The 21,271-nt window shown below is 42.8% G+C and overlaps 2 protein-coding genes across 3 annotated transcripts; one reads left to right on the forward strand and one right to left on the reverse strand.

Moving 5' to 3' along the window:
- Positions 1–1,099: 1,099 nt before the first annotated feature.
- Positions 1,100–7,281, reverse strand: znf131 (zinc finger protein 131). Of its 2 annotated transcripts, none has more exons than XM_018758942.2 (7): positions 7,185–7,281; positions 5,680–5,818; positions 4,944–5,045; positions 4,603–4,747; positions 3,717–4,423; positions 3,225–3,355; positions 1,100–2,742 (listed from the first exon to the last, which is right to left on the reverse strand). In XM_018758942.2, the coding sequence occupies exons 2-7, from the start codon at positions 5,801–5,803 to the stop codon at positions 2,167–2,169; spliced, it is 1,785 nt and encodes a 594-aa protein (XP_018614458.1). In that variant the 5' UTR covers positions 5,804–5,818; positions 7,185–7,281; the 3' UTR covers positions 1,100–2,166. The 2 variants fall into 2 exon arrangements, with proteins under 2 accessions (XP_018614458.1, XP_018614459.1); XM_018758943.2 differs by lacking the exon at positions 7,185–7,281 and adding an exon at positions 6,557–6,650 and having other exon boundaries at positions 2,152–2,742.
- An 8,546-nt stretch (positions 7,282–15,827) lies between these two features.
- Positions 15,828–20,341, forward strand: selenop (selenoprotein P). Its single transcript, XM_018758901.2, has 5 exons — positions 15,828–15,917; positions 16,888–17,115; positions 17,650–17,862; positions 17,975–18,092; positions 18,362–20,341. Exons 2-5 carry the CDS (start codon positions 16,913–16,915, stop codon positions 18,719–18,721), a joined length of 894 nt encoding a protein of 297 aa, XP_018614417.1. The 5' UTR covers positions 15,828–15,917; positions 16,888–16,912; the 3' UTR covers positions 18,722–20,341.
- The last annotated feature ends 930 nt before the right edge of the window (positions 20,342–21,271 follow it).

Raw genomic sequence — 21,271 nt, forward strand, 5'->3', positions numbered from 1 at the left:
GTTTGCGTCGCCGCGTCAGGTGTCTCCGCGCCCATCGCGGAGCCGCTTATCGCAGCGCGCGGGAGGCCGTGCGCGTGCTTGCTCAGCCAATGGGAGCGCAGCGCGAGGGTCGCGCTCCCTCACTCAACCCCTCTTGTGCATTTTCCTCAGCGGTGTGGTGTGCCCGCGTGTAGAGCCGCGCGCTGCTTCGCTGTTGCGCTGGAAGCGTGTAAAGGCAAAACCAGGCAGAAGAGCGCGTTCGTCGTGTCGCACGCCGACAAAGCCGAATTAATTACCAACAGCGATCACACCCTCTGCTGAGCTGTCACGCACGTCCTTCCAAATTTAGAGGTAAGCTGTTAGTAACCTAAAACGTAACTTGATGAAGTACAGTGTCTTTTTCTACGTGAAGCAAAGGGTGTAAATAGTGTAAACTAGTAGAAACCGCTTTTTATTCGCCGTTACAATATTTTGCAGGATGAACAGTGATGCTGGTGGGTGCCCACCTGTCCATTCCAGTGCTTGGGAAGGCGGTACTGTCCAGGGTGCTGTGCTGTGCTGTCTGAGCCGCTGCACATCTCGGGGAACATGACACATTCAGCCGAAAAGACATTGACACCAGATGCTTTAGCCCACAAGTAAACCCATCACAAGTGACAGAAGGATTCATATCTCCTGCAATGCTTTGTGTCAAGTAAGGCCACATTTTCAACATGGTACATTTGCCATTTTACACTTGACAATATACGTGATCAACTAGCTGCAGTCCTATAAACATAATAAACACTCATTATAGAATTTACTCCTATCATCTCCAAATTTCGCTTCCTTCAGACGAAAGCGATAAAGCAATACAAAACAGACAACACATCACCAAGTTATTTTTTCAGCAAAACAATTTCCCAAAAATAATAAATTATAGAGAAAACTGCAAAGGAAATGGCATTTAAAAGAAACAAGTTCACATTAGATTTTCTCCTAAAAAGTGACAGTACCATCTGAAGCAAAACACAGTAAATTTGAACATAAAGAATTAAAAGTACTTGTTATTTTCCTCTCCTTATTTTATTTTACTAACCTCAAAAGGTGGCAATAGAGGAAAGTGGGATTGGGTGGCTATTAAGATCTTAAGTTCCCCTTTAACCTTGAAATGTAATAAACATTTGGTTGAAATTTTGAGATCTCTGCTCTTTTTATAAGTAATCAAATTAAGCAGAATTCCATGATATGCTCACAAAGTAGAGCATCAGTTTTATTGAGTTGTACTCATCAATTGTAGCAATAATTTTATTGCGCTGTACAAAACAGATGTATTCTTGTAACAAATAAACAGTGCAAACTATGACTTCCTGCAATGTAAAAAGACCAAGAGGAAAAAGTAAAAGATGAAACAGTGAATTTTGTGTACCTTTATGACTGTTGTTGGTGAACGATGCAATGCGACACAGCAGTTTCATGTTTCTAAGTCAAAACCCTGTGGTGAGGGAGGCAAACTCAACATGTATTTAGGAAGTAGCATAATCTCAATGCCACATTTGGGTTGAAATGCACTGGTAGTAGAGACAGAAGGCTTGAAATCAGAGCTGTAAAGTTGAACTGACTGTTTGAAAACCAGAAAACACAAAGCTTACCAGGAACTAAGTTTGACCCCCATGTTTTACCAGATTTTCAACTTATAAATTGCCTCAAGCTTAATCTAATCTGACCAGACAAACACAAGCGTTCAATAACAGAAATTGTTGGCTTTCATCCTGAATTTACAGGTTTTGGGAGCATGAGTAATTAATCTGGGGATTTGGGTTTATATTGTACTGAGCCAAACTTCTTGCAGTTTACTTCCTGAGGTCATCAATGTAGCTTCTTGCTTAAGCATTTCCACTTGAAGGTGGCAAGAACTGTGACACTCTGAAGATATACCGCTGTTTGAGTGAAAGGCTGAAACTGTGGAAAGTCAGTGTGGAATCTGCTCTTACACTTAAGATGGCCATAAATTATTAGAAGGGAAGAGGTGAGTTGAAAATATTTGGTTGCAAGCTGTTAAAACCCTCATCAGCAAAATCCAAACTGGGCAGGAGACCAATAAAGAGAGACCTGGAGCAGGATAAACGAATGCATGTCATAATGTTCGTTTGACTTCTAGTCTGTTTTTGGGCAAGGTGACAGACACAGGTGACTACTGGGTGTTCCTCATACTTCTACAGATTGCGCCTCACACTCTACTTGCGTCTCCACCTGCGTCTCCACTTGCGTCTCAACCTGCTCCGGTTCCACATGAACCTCCAAGTCCGATACAATCTGCTCCCCAGTACCCGTCACCTGCTCCAATTGGATCTCTACCTCTGGCCCACCAGCATCCTCAACCGCTGAGACTCTGAGTCCTTCTTCCTCTACACTGCACACTCCTATCACCTCCTCTTCTTCATCCTCCTCCAGGGACTTCCTTGCTGACTCCTCCTCCACTACCATGGTCTCCACATGCTCCACGTCCATGGGCTCTACGGTCACATGCTCCACCCGCATGCCATCTTCCAGTAGGGCCCCAGCTTCCTCTTCTGATGCCACCACAGTGATGGTGGGGCTGGGCTCTGTAATCACCACTTCCTCCATGGACGCCCCACTATGGACCTCTCGCAAGTGTACACGTAGATCCCGTGGCTGGGTGAACCACAGGTCACACATAGTGCAGTGGTTGGGCTTCTCTCCAGTGTGAATCACCAAGTGGTCTTTAAATTGGTCCCAGCTGTTAAACACACTGCTGCACACCTAATGGGTTATGGTGAGAAGTTATGAAGAGAAAAAGTTTACCATATGATTATTGAGGGAAGTCAGAGATAAAGCATGTTCTAAAATAACTTAAACATCTCAACATTTAGGACAGCATGTAATATAACGACTGAAGACTTTAAAGTTATAATGGAGCCATGTGTTTGACCCTTTAAGCATAGTATTAAACAAGAACTGATTTCATAAAATAACCAATTTTCTAGGTAAGAGTGTATTGAGACCTATGTAAAGCACTTCTCAAAAACTAAAGATATTTTAAAAATTACTGATATGCTAAAAAATCTAAGTTAAAATGAAAACATAGCTGTGGAAGCACAGCCAACCTAAATATCAGTAAACCTAATAAGAAATTTGTTATTGCAAGAAATATTATTATTGCAATAGTAAATAACTATCGGCCCTGTTGCCTTAGATGAAGAGCAGCTGAGAACTGGCTCTGGGGTCCTACTGTGTTCATGTACCTGACATTCGTAGAGCTTTTTTCGGCCCTTCTTTGCCCCGCAGCCATTCTGGCAGGCTGCCATGTGACATTTTAACGTGCTGTTCCTGGCAAAGCGCTCATGACAATCTGGACACTCAAAGGGTTTCTCACCTGCCAAGGAATCAAAGGGTACAAGACCAAGGTTACTCCTGGCACTCTCTGTACTTACACCCCAAAATAGGTTAAAAATGTTCACAATTCATTGCCTTTAAAGTAATAAACATATCTGTATTCCAATAACTGAAACATTTTAATGAGTGCCTGTGTTTGACAATGTTGTGTTTTGAAAAACAGCAGGAGAAAGTGAAGAACTAAGTGATGTCCATAGTACTGTACCACACTGCACATGCAGCTCAGAAACCTTGATTTTTCAGCAAAATTTCGTTCTGGATTAATAAAGTTTCTATTTATCTATTCATCCATCCATCAGCTGCGAACGAGTACATTAACTCGGACTGGTGCCCTGGCCCACCTGTGTGCTTGCGCAGGTGCTCCTTGAAGTGGCCAAAGTGGTCAAACTGCTTGTCGCAGTACTCGCAGACGTGCACCTTTTTCTGAGGTCGGTGGTGACGCCGTGACTGCTCCTCTGCCTCAAAGTGGCAGCTGTTGAGATGCTGCTTGAGAGCACTCTCTCTTGCATACGCCTTGTCGCAGTGCCGACAAGAGAAGGGCTTGTCCAAGCCAGCTGCATGCGACCGCATGTGCTGCTTCAGGTGGTAGAACAGCTTAAAGGAGCGCTCACACTTGTCACAGCGGAACATGTTGTCCAGCTGCGAAATCTGGACCTCCACCACCTCAATGCTCTCTAGGGCCTTGGGGGCCTCAACACCCTCCTCTTGCAGCACCACCTCCCCATTGTCTTTCGTCACCACGTGCAGAGCTGGCTCGCCCTGCTGGTACTTGCTGGTGATGTCAGCCAGCAATGCCAGGGCAGAGTCATCTGAGGTCCCCTCTGAATTGCATGCGTTCTTTGCCGCATCCATCACCACCTCCTCCAGTCCACTCTCCTCCACCTCGATGGAACCCTCTGCAATCTCCACCTCGATCTCCACTGGCTCAGTCTCCACAGAAGGCAGGGACTCAGTAATCACATTGGAGGTCTCTGCGATCTTCCTCTTCTTGGCCTTATTTTTTTCTGTTACGCCAGCAGCTGTAGCGAATGAAGCTCTGCTGTTCATCCTGGTAAAGAAGGGCTCCAAATTTAGGACATAAGAAAACAGGAGCAGAAGCTCTAACAGAACTCAATACACACTTTAAGGAAGAACTATTAGGAAAAACCTAAAACATTAGTACATTTCCTTAGCAATCTATCAGTGCCATTTTTGCGATGCTAGGTTAATTCCGCGTTCCCAAGGTACCTATTGTTAAGGGCTTTGATGGCTTCCTGCATCTGTAAATATTCAGCTGCTTTCCAAACATCGTTGATTTCCTCTGAGCCACTGACCACAAGCTTAGCGGTGTAGGTGAACTCCATCAGGTGGCGGAAAGCAGAGTTGCTGACCCCTGTAAACAAGAAACCATTTAAATTAGTAGAAATTATGATGTTTTTCAATTCCAAAAACAGTAGTCCAGTAAATACTACTATAACTGATCAATTAATCCTACCATAAAATTACACAAAATTAAAAAATTAGGACATAAAATTACTGATAATTCATGAAAAACCTAAAACAGCAAAATCGTCAGTCGAGAAACTAACCCTCTATCTCCACGAGAGGCTCCAAAGTGAAATCCTGGAAGAACTTGTGAAAAAACTGACTGCAGGCAGCCAGCACAGCTTTATGGGCCCTGAACTGATGACCTAAAGAGAGGGGTAAATATATTCAGTTTGGGAATTAGATCATATAACAACTTCCAACATATAAAACAAACTCGATAAAGTCATGCCTTGAATCACAACCCAGCAACTGTTCTATACTGAATTTTACATCACTGCCTATTCATAAATGATGCCACACAACCTTTTAAACAGCCATACAAATATTTGAAGTATGTGTATGAGTGTTCATGTATCAGTGCCACCTGAAGGTCTTTTGCATACTACATCTCTACATAGATGCAATAAAGAGTAATAATATATAATGATCACGTGATACACATGTAATTCACTACTCATCAGTATAACACTATTGTATTCTGTTTTTATTCATTTTTTAATTTGTTTACGGAATACATTCATGGAAAGCAACTACCACTCTGGATTGTAAGAACTACATAGATGGATATTCACATGGTTAAATTTTTGGTGAAGGGTACAATGACAGAACTCCAATTGGGACTGGAACTAGTGCTTCTGGGGTCAAAAGTCAATTTCCTTCCTTCCTTGTTTTTAATATGGAACAGTATTATGCAAAGAAGAATCTGGTAGTAATAAGGAACCAATGCCATAAGTGCAACACTAAAAGAACTCGGTGTTAATGTAAAAGACTGTTTACCATCGACAATGAGCGTGATGTCTGTGAACTGGTCGAGCTGCCGCTGTTCATTGAGCTTGTCAAGCATGACCTTGTAGTGTGCTGGGAATTCACTCTCGAAATCAGCTTCGCCCTCATCTGACATGATTCAGCCGTTAACCTGGAAATAATGACAAGGATGGAGATGTCAAAGGGAGAACTGAATCGACAAAACATTTTCACACAGAACATATTTCCAACGCACATACACACACACATTTTCAGAACCGCTTGTCCCAGACAGGGTCACGGGGAACCGGAGCCTACCCGGTAACACAGGGCGCAAGGCCGGAGGGGGAGGGGACACACCCAGCACGGGACGCCAGTCCGTCGCAAGGCACCCCAAGCGGGACTCGAACCCCAGACCCACCGGAAAGCAGGACCGTGGTCCAACCCACTGCGCCACCGCACCCCCAGCCATATTTCCAACGATTAAGTGAAAAAGTTTGATTTATTGTAGCAGCTCTTACTCATTGACCTTTATGAGCTGCTGTCTAGAGCCCACCCAGATCACAGGGCACTAAGTCTACAGGTTGTACACCCAGGACGAGGCGTCAGTCCATTGCACGGCAGCCACATGAACACCCACTGGGGGCAATTCACCAGTCACCGATCCCCCTGTATGAAACTCGTCTTTGGGGGGAAGCCCATGCGAACACAGCGGAAACACGAACAACTCCACACAGCCTGAGCCACACCGAACCTACGCCCGAACACCCATGCTTTGTGACGCCAAGTCACTACCCGCTGCGCCACCGTGCCGCGTAATCATTAATGTTTTCTAACGAAGTCACAAGAAAACCACTGTATCTAACATTCAAATTATAATTCAAATTTTTCCTCTAAATTAAATATTTACCTCATTTTATCTTAACAACATTTTCACACTGTTCTATTTGTAATTAAACGATGAAAGTGTTTATGCGAGTATTGGGCGAGGTAAAGAACACATGTCCAAGTTCATAGTGTTTTGAGAGCTAGAAGCACCCAGTAGCGAATAAAGAAATTGGTGTCAATCAAAAATGTAGTCCAATCGCGTGTTCGCGACTCGATGCCACTCTGCATGAGAGTCGCAGCGCTGTCCAATCACATGCCAGTCGCCACCGTCACATACATAAAAAGAACCAATCGCGTATTAGCGGGGAGTTATCAAGCGATACCGCGCTAACGACTGCTCACTGCGGAAGGCCTTACGCAAAAAGCTCTTCAAACATAAAATAAAATTATCTGCTGAACAAAGCACCGAAAAAAATTACTTGAAAATATTTAAAAATAAAAATGTATAAATTTTGTGCAGACGATATAAATCATTTGGCATGTAACGTTAAATAATTCCGAATGGGCCTATGGGCGCTCTTTCCGTTTGTTTTTTGACCATCTCCATTACGTCATCAAATCGCGCATTAAAATGCACTTTTTTATCTGACGTACTGATAAATAAACTAGTTTGGCATAAAACAATCCAGTTAACACGCCGTTACGCCTACCTTGTGTAAGGTTCCACTGCTCTAACCAGTTATTTTTGAGCGTGTACCCTCCACAGTTCTCTCTGCGATGTTCTTCTGTCGTTCCTCGAAAAAAGGGCGGTCGCCTTCCGTATGGGCCTTCGATTCCCAGAAGCACTTGCGAAGTCAAGAAGAAACGACGCTGATTGGCAGTGTTGCTGGGCAACTGCGCCGGAATGAACCAAAATGTTACTGCAGTGCCGAACCCGCTTTGCCTAGCTGTCAACTGGTCAACAGCAGGCCAATAATTTTTTACAAAATATATACTGTTTGGGCGCATTTATACAGTTGTACAAAACGGTGAAATCTCCAATGTAATGAATATACCTACACTCCTTTTTCCCATGTCGTTTAAAATAGATATTTTAATACCTTGATTAGCAAAAGTTTAATATTTTACAGCCTGGAAATTAATGGTTTTTGTTGTTTTATACCGATGATTATTTATATGCCTGATTTTTAAATATTATGGCGCGCTGCACTCTTGGTTCGGATGGGGCGAAAGGCGCACGGCCAGCCTTCATTCTAAACATTTATTGGAACACCGGCACATAGTGAGAAATACAGATGCAAATACAACAACGTTCTTAGGCCGAGATCCACCCCATCCTGCTTAGTGCCTCTCTGGTTTTCCTCTCTACCTCACACTAGGCAACAGACACACATCCTCGTATATTCCCCATGAAATGCCACAGCGGCTCAGCACTAAATTCACATGTCATCCACAATTCTCAACTATTTACAATAAACCCATTTTTCCACTCAAACATGACACTTCCCAGTAACTTAAGTCGTTACAATACTTTAAGGTTTATTTTACTAGTACTACTTCTTTATATTGTAGAATCAATACTGGAGTATTATACTGAACATAATATTGAAGGATTGTTTAATCATTTTAACCATTAATAAAACATACAATACAACAGATGACTGCTTCTTTCTTTTTTATTAAAGGGCACAGGGCGCAATAAGTGTGTAAAACAACTTTCACCGGTAAAGGGCCTAAGTGTATAAAAGAGGATTGAGCAGCTACAGAAAGCAAACAAGTCCAAACGTGAGCGCAACAAATACAGGAATCAGGTTTGAACAGTAGAGGGCGCAGTAAATACAGAAATGAGGTTTGGACAGTAGAGGGCGCTGTAAATACGGAAAGTAGGTTTAAACAGTAGAGGGCGCAGTAAATACAGGAAGCAGACTTGAACAGTAGAGGGCGCAATAAACACAGAAATTAGGTTTGGACAATAGAGGGCACAATAAATACAGAAAACAGGTTTAGACAGTAGAGGGCGCAGTAAATACAGGAAGCATATTTGAACAGTAGAGGGCGCAATAAATACAGAAAACAGGTTTGAACAGCAGAGAGTGCAGTAAATACAGAAAGTAGGTTTGAACAGTAGAGGGCGCAGTAAACAAAAAACACTCCAGAAACACGTTCAATGTAGTTAAAGACTTTGATGTTCTTCTAATTTAGTTTGATGTAGATTGATGTAGAAAACTGTACTTTTTGTCCTTGTGTGCTAGTAATTCTAAGTGGAATATTTAAAAATGTTACCTTTCAAAATATGCAAAAATGTAAATACTGCTTTTAATGTACAGGGTGTGTAAGGCCTTTGGTGTGCTGTTATTAATGGGTAGTTGGTTCAATGGTTACATTTATTCATTTAGCTGACGCTTTTCTCCAAAGCGACTTACAATGTTAAGGTCACAATTATTACATGCTTACTTATTTGTGAACAGTTAGATTAAGTTATATGTACATATCTGCATGAGAAGAGCGCTCTATAAAAATAAATTTAATTTAATTGAATCTGGAAGTAATTGTCATGTGTGAGATGAGAAATGTAATAATCAATAAAACTATCTGCTGAACAAAGCACCAAAAAGAAATTACTAGAAAATTTTTTAAAAATAAAAGTTTATAAATTGTGTTTCTTGTTTATGAAACATATTTGCTCTTAGACTACAGTAATATTATTTCAAAAAATAAATTCATAGTATATTTTCGGGAATGGATTGTATACTTTACATTATTTTAATGTTCTGTCCACTTCCAAATGATCTTTTCACATATTATACATTTAGATTTTTTTTCCAGAAATTTTTTCCAGCAAAAATGTTCAAATAGAGACACCAATCTGTGAATTGTTATCATGATGCAAAAAGCTTTGAGGATTTTCCGGCAGAAAAAAACATTCCTGTGGTACCATACCCTCCCACCTGAGCGCAACATGTGTGATTTTTTTTCTTCAAAAAATCAAAATGAAGTCGAGTGCTATGTAATTTGATGATATTTCAATCATTCATAATAATGTGAAAACAGGATATAGTGGCATCACAGCTTAAGACTTCCAGCAGTAGTTGTGAAAGTGGCAAGAATTTTGGGACAGCTATTGTAAATATAATTTGGTGGAGATTACTTTAAAGGTGACAGCACATAAGATGGTGTGTGTACATCATTCTTAGACATGAGTGTTTTAGACCTCAATGCACTAAATAATAATAATAATCATAAATGTTGGGCCTCCCAGGTGGCACACTTATATTCCTTAGATTCCCTTGAAGGTCTCATGTCAATGTGGGCCTTCTGCAAGACTGCAGGTTGCATTGGTTCTACTCAACTAGAACAACACTCCTCTTCTGCTCTCATTCTATTAACCGAAATGTAATTCCAGTTTTTCATGGAGCTGTAGTTTAGACCAGTAGACTGGGAAATGAAAGCTAGAGTACCTGCACACAGTTGCTTCTTCCTGTTTGGCAATGTTTTCCAGATTGTCTCCTGGCAGACCATGTGTTCCAGTGCCCTATTTTCAGTAAAGTTTCACCCAGCTCAAGATCATGAGGAAGCTGTGGTTCTGGCACAGTCTCTGCAATGTACTTACTAAGTGGTGGTAAACCATCTGGTCTTTCAGGTGTCAACTTAAACAATTTAAATGTATTCTCTGCAATCTGTAGGAACCTGGTCCTTGAGGACCTAAGCAGCGCATTAAAGCAGTATTATGTAATTGCTGAGACGGGATAAACATCTTCATAATCCTGTCCATCAGGATAAAATTTTAAGGTGTGTCTTCCAGGTCTCTAAAGCCACAAGTTATTAGTGACAGGAATAAACAATAAGGAATAAAACACTGTGTACAAACATACATGCTAACATTATGCTAAATTGCAATACATTACATGTTGTGACAAAAAGGTCCATCCATTCATTCATTTTCTTTCCCGCTTGTCCTAGTAGGATTGTGGTGGCAACAAGGAGAGAAGAGAGGCCCACCTGCCCCTGTCCCCCCGCAATTTCCTCCAGCTCAGCCTGGGGGATCCCCAGCCATTTCCAGCTGTGAGATATAATCCCTCCAGTGGGTCCTGGGCCGACCTCGGGGCCTCGTCCCAGTTGGCCATGCCTGGTATACCTCCAAAGGGTGGCGTCCAGGGGACATCCTTATCAGATGCCCAAACCACCTCAACTGGCTCCTCTCAGTGTGGAGGAGTAGCGGCTCTACTCTGAGCTCCTCCCGGATGTCTGAACTCCTCACCCTGTCACGGAGAGTGAGTCTCAACACCCTGCAGAGAAAACTCATTTCAGCCGCTTGTATCCGCGATCTTATTCTTTCGGTCATTACCCAAAGTTCATGACCATAGATGAGGGTAGGGACATAGATCGACCGGTAAATGGAGAGCTTTGCCTTATGGCTCAGCTCCCCCATCACCACTACAGTGCGGTATTGCGACTGCGTTAGTGCTGCAGCTGCTCCCAGTTTCCGGCTGATCTCACACTCCCTTTTCCCCTCACTCGTGAACAAGACCCCAAGATACTTAAACTCCTCCACCTGGGCAAATCCTCTCCCCTTACCTAGAGGGGGGCATGCCATCCTTTTCCGTGAGAGAATCATGGACTCAGACTTTGAGGTGCTGATCCTCATCCCAGCCGCTTCACTCTCGGCTGCAAACCGTTCCAGTACATGTTGGAGGCAACCATGTGACGGTGCCAAAAGGACAAAATCATCCGCAAAAAGCAGAGAGGTCACCTTCTGACTCCCACACAGAATGCCCTCCTGACCTCGACTGTGCCTTGATATCCTGTCCATGAAAACCAAAAACAGGAGTGGAGACAAGGCACAAACTTGGCAGAGTCCAACACCCACATTGAACGGGCTTGACTTAATGCCGAGTATGTGGAGACAGCTTTCACTCCATGTGTACAGAGACCGAATGGCCCGCAGTAGTGGCCCCGGCACCCCATACTCCCTAATCACCTCCCACAGAATTTCCCGGGGAACACGGTCATAGGCCTTCTCCAAGTCCACAAAACACATGTAGACTGGATTAGCGAACAACCATGCCCCTTCAATTATCTGTGAGAGGGTAAAAAGCTGGTCCACTGTTCTATGGCCAGTACAGAATCCGCATTGTTCTTCTTCAGTCCGAGGTTCAAGTATTGGTCGGAGTCTCCTTTCCAGCACTCTGGCATAGAATTTCCCAGGGAGGCTGAGAAGTGTGATACCCCGATAAATGGCACATGCTCTCCAGTCCCCTTTCTTAAAGATAGGGACCACCACCCCAGTTTGCCAATCCAAAGGCACAATATTGCAGAGGCGTGTCAGTCATGACAGCCCTACAACATCCAGAGCCTTAAGCAGTTCTGGGTGAATGTCATCCACCCCCGGTGCTTTGCCACCGTGGAGCTTACCAACTACCTCAGTGACTTCCACCAGGGAAATTGACTCTGACAGTCCGGAAGCCTCTGGCCCTGACTCCTGTAAGGGAAGCATATCTATTGGTTTTAAGAGTTCCTCAAAGTGCTCCTTCCACCGCTCGACAATGTCCTCATCAGAGGTCAGAGTTTCTCCACCCTTCCTGAGCACAGCCTGAGCGAAGCTCCTCCCACCCCTCCTGACCCGCTGGATGGCTCTCTAGAACCTCTTTGAAACCAACCGATAGTCATTTTCCATAGCCTCTCCAAACTTCTCCCATGCCCCGGATTTTGCTTCTGCAACCGCAGCCGCTGCTACCTTTTTTGCCTGCCGGTACCTGTCTGCTGAGTCAGGAGTCCCCAGAGCCAACCAGGCCCTAAAGGCCTCCTTCTTCAGCTTGATGGCTTCCCTCACCACTGGTGTCCACCAGCGGGTTCTCGGGTTGCCGCTATGACTGGCACCAACAAGCTTTTGGCTACAGCTGTGTCTGGTTGCTTCCACAATGGAGGTTTTGAACAGGGTCAATGGTTGCTTAGTAATTTTGTTGACCAACTGTAAGAAAATGGTGTTGGGTTTGTTTGATTGTGGATTTTAATGTATTGTTTTGATTGTGTGTGTTATTGATAACTTTATTAAATAAAGTTTAAGAAAAAAAAAAATTCAGATTCCATGTCCCCTACCTCCTCCAGAACATAGGAGAAGCTCTCCCGGAGGTGCGAGTTAAAATCATTCCAGACAAAGTCCTCCGACAGTCGTTCCCAGCACACTCTCACTAAATGCTTGTGCCTCCCAGGTCTGTCCATCAGTTTTCCCCACCATCTGATCCAACTCACCACCAGATGGTGATTGTTTGACAGCTCAACACCTCTCTTCACTTGAGTGTCCAGAACATGTGGCCTCAAGTCAGATGAAATGACTGCTAAGTCGATCATTGACCTTTGGCCCAAGGAGCTCTGGTACCAAGTACACTTATGAGCATCCTTATGTTCGAACATGATGTTTGTTACAGACAAACCATGACTAGCACAGAAGTCCAATAACATTTCACCATTTGCGATGCCACGCGCCACCCTGTCCGCTCCTGCCGCCTGGTATACATCACACCCAACCCCCATGTTGGACCTTGTGGGTGGTGGGTCCACATGCCCCCCCCACGTTGCCTTTTTGGGCTGAGCCCGTCCAGGTTATGTGGGCTGCCCAGCCACCAGCCGCTCGCCTAGGAACACTACCCCCAGGCCTGGCTCCGGGGTAGGTCCCGGTGACCCTATTCTGGACAGGGTAAACGTTCTCCTGTTTACTTTTTCCACAGAGGTTTTTGGATCGTGTTAGTCTGGATCTTCACTCCAGACCTGTTCGCCTTGGGAGACCCTACCAGGAGCATACTGCTCCCGACAACATAGCTCTGGAGATCCCTAGATCACGCAAGTCCTTCCACCACAGCAATCCAGGTAATATTACAAATATGACAAAAAGGTGATATTACCTAATTATGTATTAGTATGAGTTCACTAAGATGCAATTCTTCAAAAATGACACATTCTAACAGAATAATTTAATAGATTGTTGTTGCCATTGTGTCTCAGACTAAACCGAGGGATTCTCAGGTCATGTAGCGCTTACATTTCTATTTGCTTTCCTTTCAGTGGTGTCCATTTTGGTCCAATCCATCCATCGATCGTCAGCTCCGCTTGTCCTGAGCAGGGTTGTGGTGAGCTGGGGCCTTTCCCACCATCACAGGGTACAAAGCCGAGTAGGGAGGGGACACACTCAGGACGAGAGACCAGTCTGTCCCAAGGGACCCCAAGCATGGCTCAAACCGCAGACCTACCACATAGCAGGTGCTGGCCGAACCGGCCACACCACCATGCCCTCTCATTTTAGTTTAATTTGATAATGTTCCTGAACAAATATTAACTCGTACTGATCTGCAGTGTATGAAGAGATACTCCTGATCTTAAATAAATTCTTTCCAGTCAGATGTTTTCTTGGTAGACGTTTGAAACCTCCTGAAGGAACATTGTCCAGATATTCAGTAATCTTTAAAATGCTGACTAATGGAAACAGGAAGTTAAATATTCACTGTAGCGTCCGGGTGGTGTGATCAGTGTTGAGGGGAATAAAGTGAAATGCTGCATAACCTACATTCAGATATGGTCCTGTTCCAGGACTGTGCTCCTACATCAAGGAACACAATATTAGATTTTAACTCATGGTTCAAAGGTGGCTGTCCAAAGTTAGGGCAACAATGCTGTTATGTAATAAGTAAATAACCTATTTTTCATTAAGTATGAAATGTGCATCCACTTCATAGGCCCTAGTTTTGCGTTTGGTTGTTTGTGTGCAGAAATTGCTTATGTCCCATTAAAGTATGCCCTTTATTTCTCAGCAATGTGATAATGAATAATAATGACAGATAGAATCCTAGTACATAATGATCCAATGGATCTAAAAAATTCAGTGTGAAGTATTTTTATAAATACAGATCGAGATAAATTAATACCTGCATGTAGCTGTTTATACATTATAGCACTACGACAGTAGTTTACCAACAGCAGAACTCAGACATATTCTCAGGGAAAATCTGGGCTGCATTTTTATGGACATATTTACATTTTTGCAACTATGTAGCTAATACCCAATAGTAATACATAGAAGTAACGTTGGTTGTTAAAGGAGTGTTGAAAGGAAAAGAATTCACATTAGTGGCACAAAGGGTGTATGTCAGTCAAGTTCTACCTATATACTGTAATTTGTATGGCTTTAGTCATGAACAGGGACCTTGCAGTGAATCTGAAAATGTTAAGCAGCTCTACAGCAGAAAGAACAAAAACAAGTGCTGGTCAGGCATCTGTGCAAAGGAAGTGGCCACTTCTGACTGTCAGAAGCTGCTGACCAAAGCAGTCTGTTCTGCATGTGTCACATGAGCCAGTGCAGAGGTCTTGAACATGGAAAAGCAAATGAACAGACGGTTTCCAAATGACCCCTTCATGCAGAAGGGCCAGTTTGAAAAGATCCATTGCAGGTTATGCGGATCGGGTGCTTCACCAGGACCTGGGCCACAAGCTGGACATGTTGCCGATAGTAGAACCTTGTAATACGTTCACCAATCTCACCTGCGACACATAAAATGGTGTAGCAGTTAAGGACCTAGATTTTTTAACCAGTGTTGTACATGCAGTTTAAAATGTGAGAAAGGTAACTGCTGTTGTACCATTAGGGACATGTTTGACATGAATTAGTTCAGGAAACATCCAGCTGTTCAGACAGATGAAGTTGTAAACCATGCAAGATGTTTTAGAAAAAGCTGTCTGATAGAGAAACATGCAGTGTCAGCTGAGTAAGACAGATCAGATCAGATTGTTCGCCCCGTCAGTCTACAGATGGATGGACAATGGGACACACAAGATAACAGCAATCATAAGGCCATGGGTTAATACTGATACGACAAAACGGATTTGTGAGACGCTTCTATGGCACCATTTAAGGTTTTACAAGAGAAATTGCAGTAGGTACAGGAAGGCTGCATGTGTGTTATGCCCTTTCACTTACATACACCCTTTTATTGCTATGGCTACATTTAAAAGTCCACCAAGAACAACATATTTGCTTATTTGAGTAGTGTGATAAAGACTGATAAAGATTGTTGCTGTGTTCTACTTTTCCATATGGGATTGAACTGGATATATTCTCATCAAGGTGTGCCAATGTAACCTGATTCATTTTATGCTTGAAAGATTTTTTTTTTTTTGAGAAGATCAGAAACGTATTAAACAATTGTACAAGGAAATAATTTTTAAAAATGTTTTTCTAATGTCTCCTGACAACTGGAAAAGTTAACCAAGCTCAGATCTGACTGAGAAATATTTGATCAACTCCTGTTTTGCAAGCTAGTATTCGACTGAACTTTGTCCCACATTCAAGCTGCAAAAACAAGCCAAGTATAAATAGGAGGTGCAAGCAGGGGAGGAATATTTGTGGAGAAGAGGCACAGCTGGAGGGACCAAGACTGAGTGACTTTCACCAGATAGTGAGTAACTATGCAGCTCTTTTGTTTCACAATAACTGGGCAGAAATATGATAGCTGAAGTTCTGCAAAGTTTATTTGTCTGTCTTTATCAAAGAAAGACAATTTGCAGCTTTAATTTCCAGTTTGCATTGTTCTGTTAGCGTTGTAACAGTTGCAGGAAATATACAAAGTCAGAAGAAAAGAGTTCCAAAAAAGTTTAGATTTTAACAAAAGCTATACAGCATTAAAATGACCAGTTTTACGATCACGATCAGAATGCAATTAGTAAATACAGAAATTAAGTTTTCGACCACTTTCCAATTTCCATTGGAGCCGTTCTGTTCGAACTTCAGCATTTGAATTGGATTTTGATGTGTTTTCCTGCAAAACACTTTAATAAGCAAAAACAGTTTGGCATTGACTGTTTTGAATACTGCACATAACACTTAAAAAAGTTAAAAAGTAATTATTGTCTAAAAACATTAATTAATGGACGGGAAGAGAATCTTCTTCTACAGAACATACTTTTTTCTTTCTTTGAGTCTATAATTCTGCTCCTTTTTATATTATTTCTATGCTATTGTTAATGCAACATAATCTGTTGTTTTGAAATCAAAGGTCATTTACCAAAAGAAAACACCAAGCCTTGTGGTAATTTATTTGGGCAACGTTTATCTCTGAAGTAACTAATGTTAAGCTACCTACAGATATTTACCCAGTTGGGTGATTTTAAGTGGAGCAATTTAGGGTCAATGTTTTACTCAACTGTACCACAGCAAGGGGCTGGATGGAAACCTGCAAACCCTGAGTCTGAAGGAAGCAGATTTAACCACGATGCTTCCAGCTGCCCCAATATTATCTATGGACAATCAATCAGACCTGTGGAACAGTAGCGCATGACACATGTTCAGAGCCTTAACCATACACCCTTGTTTGATTAATTCTTTGTACTTGCCTGATCTTTACTGACCTGCCTATCTTCTTTGTTCAGCTGAGTACACCCACCATCCCGAGCCATGTGGGCAGGGCTCGGCCCTCTCCTGGCTCTCTGCCTGCTCCCATGGGGAGCGACGGAGAGTGAGGACGAGGGGAGCCGCTGCAAGCCGGCCCCACCCTGGACTGTTGGAGGGGTGGAGCCGATGAAGGCCGCCTTGGGGACGGTCACTGTGGTGGGCCTTCTTAAAGCAAGCTGATATTACTGTTTGGTGCAGGCATCCAGGTACATGGCAAGATGTTAAGAACCAAATTCAACAATTTATGCATGACTCAGGTTGCTGATTACAAAGCCAGTGTGTTAATTATGACTCATTAACGTGTCCCTCACTGCACATTGTTATCCATTTGAAGAGCCAGATGAAAAAAACAGTACCTCATTTATGGGTATCACTGAACTGTTTAGCAGGAGTTTAAGCCTTACAAGCCCAATTCTCCAAATTACTAATCCAAACCTGCTCACAATTCTAGCTGATGACCTGCAGCTAAGAATAATAGCATGGTGATAAAATGTCTTTTTTTACCACCAGACCAAAAATGGACATTGTCAATAAAAACACATAAGCAAAGTGAAGCTGGTGACGATGCAATGACACATACATATACATTACATTTAATCATTTAGCAGATGCTTTTCTTCAAAGTGACATTCAACTCAGAGTAAACAGAAGTGCATTTCACAGCAGACAAAGTGTTACAGGTGCAGACATGTAATTTGATGTAAACTGATGATGACATGACCACACTTGTCCCTGTACAGAATGGATGATCTGCGCCAGAAGCTGGAGCAACAGGGCTTCGACAACATCACCTACATGGTCGTAAACAGCCAGGAACTGGTAGCACGGCTCTTCCATCACCACCTCAGGCAGAAAATGTCTGAAAACATCACCTTGTACGTGCAGGACCCGAAGCAGGATGACATTTGGCAAATTCTGTCAGGAGATAAGGATGATTTCCTGGTGTATGACAGGTGAGCCACACCCCACCATCACCACCTGCACCAGGGCTCCTATTCCCTCCATCTTTCCACATGTATGAGCATGCAGAGATTTACAATGTGATATTATTTTTTTATCTGCTAGGTGTGGCCTTCTCACTTACCAAATCTCCATGCCGTTCTCAAAACTCTCCATGCCATATGTGGAAAATGCCATCAGAAAAACATACTGCAAGAACATCTGTGCAAACTGTTTATTAGAGGTAATAGCTATTAGTTACTGTATATACCCCCTATACTGTGTATGCATTACTTTATAGAGCTGTCTGGCCATCCATCTGTGACTCTATGTGTGTATACCTACATGCATGCATACTGCATACCTATATTTTTTATATCAAGACATATGACAAAATATTTGAAAACTCAAGAACTTTGTTACGCTCACTGAAACTATTGTTGAATTTCTTCCCCTCAAGCAAGCCATACCTAATTAATGAACTTATAAAAAATTTGGTTTTCTTTCTCAAAGCACCCAGGGACAACGGAGATATGCAACAAGTCAGTGGAATCAACGACTGAGGAGAAAACAGAGGAGATTGTGGTTTCAGAAGTGGACCACAGCAGGCTTCCTTCACATCATCATGTGCACAGTCATGCTCATGGTCACAATCGCGATCATTTTCATGGTCACAGTCACCATCACAGTCATGGTCATAATCAACATCATCATGTTCAACATGAAAGCCTGGAGCAACACAACCACAGGCACCAACATGACCATACAGACAACATAGCTCAGGAAGGAGCAATAAATCTCCCACCACAGCTGATCCTGCATGGTCAACAGGAGGTGCTAGACCATCCTATTCACCCACGAAGGGATCCCTGAAAAACGGAGCAGTCCAGGTGAAAAGTTCAGTACAGCTGACAGCGGCAGGCAGAGACCCCCAGCTTGAACTCGCTGTCCAGCTGATGCTGACACTGACGTCAACTGTTTGGCAGCGAAGGGGGCAATGGGCCAGCTGCTCTCTGACACTGTGAGGAAGAGCTACCCTCTTCCTGACAGTGACATGGCTTAATGGGCGGCACCCATGCAGTTAGGGAAACCTGACAGTGACGCACGCCCCTTGCTGCCTGACAGCAGCACCAGCCCACCTGAGTATGACCCCAAGGCATCAACACCTGAGCGTGACAGGGGCAGTAAGCAGGGTCTCCACTCTGCTATACTGTTTTCTCGAACCCTTCTGGTGATGATCGCATTACAGTCTTGGAGCACAACCACCCTTTGCTCCCCCTGGGGCTCAGTGTAAAATATCCATCTTACCAACTAGTATTAATCCAGGAGTAAAAGGCACCCCCTCTATAGGGAATGGAACCATTTTAGCTGTAATCACTAGTGGTTAAACTATATCAAGCAACAGGGTATCTACACTTTGATGCATTTATTATTTCTTAAAACTGTCAGAGCAAACTGGAACCATGCTCAAGAAATGCAGTATATATTTCAAGTATATAGTAAATTTTGGTAAAAGATTGCAGTGAAAAAGATGGCATTGTTCCTTCCCTGGTGGCACGGAGGTGCCTTTCCCTTGGACATGTAGTCAGATATGTCAGTGCACTTCCCTTCACGGACACTGGTGTTGCCTAAATGAAGTCAGGTGCAGAAACTATGCTCTAGTGGTGCCTGTTGGATGCCGGGCAACTCTGGATGGGAGGGGAAAGTTCTGATCATGCTGATCTCCAACACCCATCTCTGATAACGCCTCATACAACTCACTCCTTAGAAAATCCGAAATTCTCGAACAAAACTACTAGAGTGAGGTCAAATCTGATTTGTAAGGAAATGAACAAAAGCAGAAGTAATGACACAAAGTGATGATTCTAATTCAAAGGCCCTCTAGTTTGTGCTGAGGTAAGGCTTTTAATTTCAGTCTCCTTCCAACATTACTCTGTGATTTCATCTTCTTTCTGTATGGAAAAAGAACTTAATTTTTGCGTGTTAGAATTCACCTGTGGCCAGATTCATTGCATACAGGTAGCAAAGACATTACTCTAAACAAAATGTCAATTTTGGTGTTTTAGATCTTTTCTTAGTGTCACATCTTGCAAAACATTTTTCTTATGTTAGACTGAGCCTGTTGCTTTTTAAGCCAATGCTGTTAGGTGCTCTAGTTACAAATATCAGTAAGAAATGCTTCTCTCTTTTTTAATCATACCTGATATATATTTTGGAAATAAAAAAAAAAATGCAATGTGTACGTTCATTTTTAAATGTAACAAAAGGGGAATCAGCAGTAAGACTGTAAAAGTATGAGAGTTCAGAGACCATGTTTGAAACATTACGTGTACTTAATGAAGGTGTTGGGGAAAATAATAACCCCACGTAACCTGAAAATCTGTATATAAAATGTAAGAAATGGTAAATTGCTCAAAAGCTTATGAGAGCTTATGAGTATGGAATAGGGAGAATGTTCAATAAAGATGGACGAGACATTGTGGAAAATTTTTTAAAAATAAAAGTTTATAAATTGTTTTTCTTGTTTATGAAACATATTTGCTCTTAGACTACAGTAATACACACACACACACATTTTCAGAACCGCTTGTCCCATACGGGGTCACGGAGCCTAACCCGGTAAGGCTGGAGGGGACACACGCGGGACGGGACGCCAGTCCATCACAAGGCACCCCAAGCGGGACTCGAACCCCAGACCCACCGGAGAACAGGACTGCGGTCCAACCCACTGCGCCACTGCGCCACCGCACCCCCTGAGCAAAAACAAGTTTTCCGTAAGAAATTCTGTTAGCTTCTCCTAGTGGACCAACCCAATGTGTGAGTGACGTTCTTTTCTTTCTTTTAGCCTAAACGAGTGATTTATCCGTTTATTTTATTTTTATTCCCATACACATTCACATTGCCCCGTAGCCGTAAAATACTACTTAACTTAACTTGCTTATTATCAATACATTAAGACAACACGGAAATATTTTTTGATTTATTCACGATGGGATACGAGAGGGGAAAGTACAATTATTTAACCTTTTCCACAACAGACCCACTACTGGCACATAATTCGCTAATTTTGTAATACGAAATGTCCATTAATAAATAGTTTTTAATACATATTCCATCATGTTTGATTTGGGGGGGTTCACCTCAGCTGACCAGAAAGTTAACCACACGCGCTGCACTGAATCTGATTTACTACATGATTAAAACTGATCCATTTTATTCTGTAATTATAAATGCCCTTAAACCGAGGTTTTGCGTTCTAATTTTATTTCGTCAGAAGCACCGCGTTGTAAAACAGCCGGCCATTCGAACCCTTTTCGCTATCTGAATCTTCACAAGCTACACGTAGCTCGTTCTACAAACGACAGGTGGCGCTCTAGTATCTCCCGCGACTCGCTTTCTCTCGTCTGGTCGTTTTGTCACGGC

The sequence above is a fragment of the Scleropages formosus genome, chromosome 17, assembly GCF_900964775.1.
Source record: "Scleropages formosus chromosome 17, fSclFor1.1, whole genome shotgun sequence".
NCBI classification, from domain to species: domain Eukaryota; kingdom Metazoa; phylum Chordata; class Actinopteri; order Osteoglossiformes; family Osteoglossidae; genus Scleropages; species Scleropages formosus.